This window comes from Lactuca saligna, chromosome 1, assembly GCF_052625555.1.
Source record: "Lactuca saligna cultivar CGN05327 chromosome 1, ASM5262555v1, whole genome shotgun sequence".
Classification (NCBI taxonomy): domain Eukaryota; kingdom Viridiplantae; phylum Streptophyta; class Magnoliopsida; order Asterales; family Asteraceae; genus Lactuca; species Lactuca saligna.
This window is the reverse complement of record NC_136417.1, coordinates 78624941-78627824: the sequence shown is the minus strand read 5'-3', so window position 1 is coordinate 78627824 and position 2884 is coordinate 78624941. Positions and strand designations below refer to the sequence as shown.

Below are 2884 nucleotides of genomic sequence, written 5' to 3'. Positions count from 1 at the left end.
TATCGTAGCCATTTATAAGTCGATTTCCTTACCCCAGTATCCCCCAATCGCAAACGAATCAAACCCTAACCCTAGATTTTTTGCTAACTAGGTATGTTTTCTTCCTCTTTTTCCTCGATGTCGACTCTAATTTTTTTCATTTACAACCATTTTCGCTTCGATTTTTGACCTAGTTTGTTGTTTCGGTTGTTTCATCCAGGATCAAAAGATGAAAGGAAGCAAATCAAGCGGTGCTACGAGGAAAGCCGATACCATGTACGATTTAATCTAACTATGTTTAAAACATACCATCTGCTAGGGTTTAATGTTGTATTTTTTTTCGTCTTCAATGAAATTAGGTTTTTGTTCTTCCTCAGGATCATGATTTCGGTACTTTTTAACAATTGTTTGTTGTAATTTTAGGTTGGCTGTAAAGAAGACTGCAGCCAAGGGGAAAGCAGCTAAGGATCCCAATAAACCCAAGAGACCCGCTAGCGCCTTCTTTGTGTTCATGTTAGTAGCTGTTCTTCGTTTATCACTACCTCCATGTTTTACTTCCATTTCCAAAGTTTAAATATTTTTCCTCTTGTTAATGTTATAAAGGGAGGACTTTAGAAAGCAGTTCAAAGAAGATCACCCTGACAACAAATCTGTTGCTGCTGTAAGTGATCTTCCTTTTTGCCTTTTGTCATCGAAACTTCTTAAGCTTTGTTTCAAGTATTCTGTATCTAGATTGAGTTGAGTTTGTGTTTTTAGATTTTGATTTGGATTTCACTTGTGTATAATTATCAGGTTGGTAAAGCTGGTGGGGCAAAATGGAAGTTAAAACTATACTAGTGCTCTCTTTCCTTGGTTTTCATACTTATTATTATGATCCAGTTTCACTGAGCATGGTCGAACAAGCTGCAAAGCCACTTGCAAGGCCTGTAAGAGTAAGGCCCTGTTTTGTTTCTTGTCATTAAGTGATGTCTGGATAAATAATATTATAAGATGTTGTTATTATTTTTTAAGGTTTGGGTTTTAGATGCTACACCTGGAAAGGTACGTGCAGGTAGAGACGGAGATGATCATCCTGCTGAATTGATCATTTCTCTAAGAGCATTGCCTAACCAGGTGTGTTTTGTGTTGCATAAATAGTAACGACTTTTTTTTTGGTTATTTTATAAATATCTAACTATATATTGTGCCATGATCTCACGTATTCACTTTCATATGCAATCTTGATGTATCTCATATACATGATTCTTGTTAAACTTTTACAATCTTAATTTTTCTATTATCTTTTTTCAAGGAAGGTCACATCAAAAATGGAGGTCATCAGTGGTCTTGTGCGTGAGGGGTTTTTGAATGATGTGGCTCAGGTAAATCCTTTTTTTATAAGATAAATAATAAATCTATTTTCATTTTCATTTACTATTTTTCTTTCTCATTGTAGAGGGACCTGGGCTCACAGTTGGTGGCCAGTATATTTGAACTCGTTTGCAATCCTTTTCTGCTTTCCGCCAGTGGGGTGATTCTGAACAGGTATCTAACATTCAATATCAACATATTTTAATTAAAAAAACTTAATTTTTTTGATGATGAAATTAAAGAATTTGCAATCACATCACCAGATCGAAGAATATGTATATTTTGGTATAGAACTAGTAAACTAAGACGTGTCTATGATGAATCACTTGAGGTAAGTAAATTTACTCTTTTACCCTCAGTTTCATGACATTTAAACGTATATATCCTTAACTATTATGAAGATTTAACCTAACTTTGGTTTGTTTAGAATGCTCAAGATCTTCAAAGAAGCGATGTTCCTTTGTATCGATTAGAAGCTATTAATTTTGGGAGAAGAATGGCAGTTGAAAGAGAAATTGAAAAAACAGAAAATGTCCCACAGCCAAATGCACTATTTGATGAAAGCTCTAATTTCATTATTTATCCAACTCTCCTTGGTATTAAAGTAAGAAATTTTACCTTGTGCCATTTTGTTTTTCTCAAATTCTAAGGTGTATGCAGTAATCCGAAGATTTTATTTTCTAATGTTTTATTCATAAATTGGTGATAGATTGTAAATCTGCAAGCAAACAAAGTTTCCAGAATATTAGGGAAGGTGGAAAATAATGACAGGTTTTTAAGAATTGCTTTGTATCAAGGTGATCAAAGCAGTAAAAAAGTGCGAAAAATTCCTGCTGCTGCTGTAAATGTGAATGAAAGCAAAGATCCCATGACAGATCCTACTTTGTTATGCTGTGCTTTTAAGAAACACAGAATCTATTTGTTCAGGTATATATATATATATATATATATATATATATATATATATATATATATATATATATATTATTTTGTGTAAAAGTAAAATCATATATTTATGATTGTTCATATGTTATAAAAATAAAAATAGCCGAAGAGAACCAGAGGAACCTGATGATGCAACCAAGGGTAGGGATGTCTTTAAGGAAAAGCCTCCTCCTGATGAACTTATGGCTGCATCAGATATTGGAAAGTCTGTTACAACATCTCTTCCAGAAAATGTGGTAAGTAGCCTACTTTTTGCTTTCAAAATGATTTATTTGATTTTAATAAATAATAATTAATATCCTTGATGATATATATATATTTACCATATTATGCACACAACATTTCACATATTATTTTTTTGTTTTTTGTATGCCAAGATTCAATTTTTAATATTTTTTTATACCTTGGCAAGATTTATTGACTTTCCAACTCTGTTACAACATAAGGAGTGTTGCCTTTCTAGACTGAATAGACCATCTAAATGAGACTAAATGACCATTAAAAATGCTAAAAATGAAAAAAAATACGAGTTATAAACTAACCTTTGGAACATGGATGAAAACCATCCTTTCTTCTTTGAATCTACTTTCTTATTTGTCTCTGCTTCATC

General features: G+C 32.5%; 1 protein-coding gene across 1 annotated transcript; it reads left to right on the top strand.

Moving 5' to 3' along the window:
• Positions 1-208: 208 nt before the first annotated feature.
• LOC145008887 (HMG1/2-like protein) lies at positions 209-816 on the top strand. The gene is made up of 4 exons (XM_078967515.1): positions 209-255; positions 403-492; positions 583-703; positions 772-816. Exons 1-4 carry the CDS (start codon positions 209-211, stop codon positions 814-816), a joined length of 303 nt encoding a protein of 100 aa, XP_078823641.1.
• Positions 817-2884: the final 2068 nt, after the last annotated feature.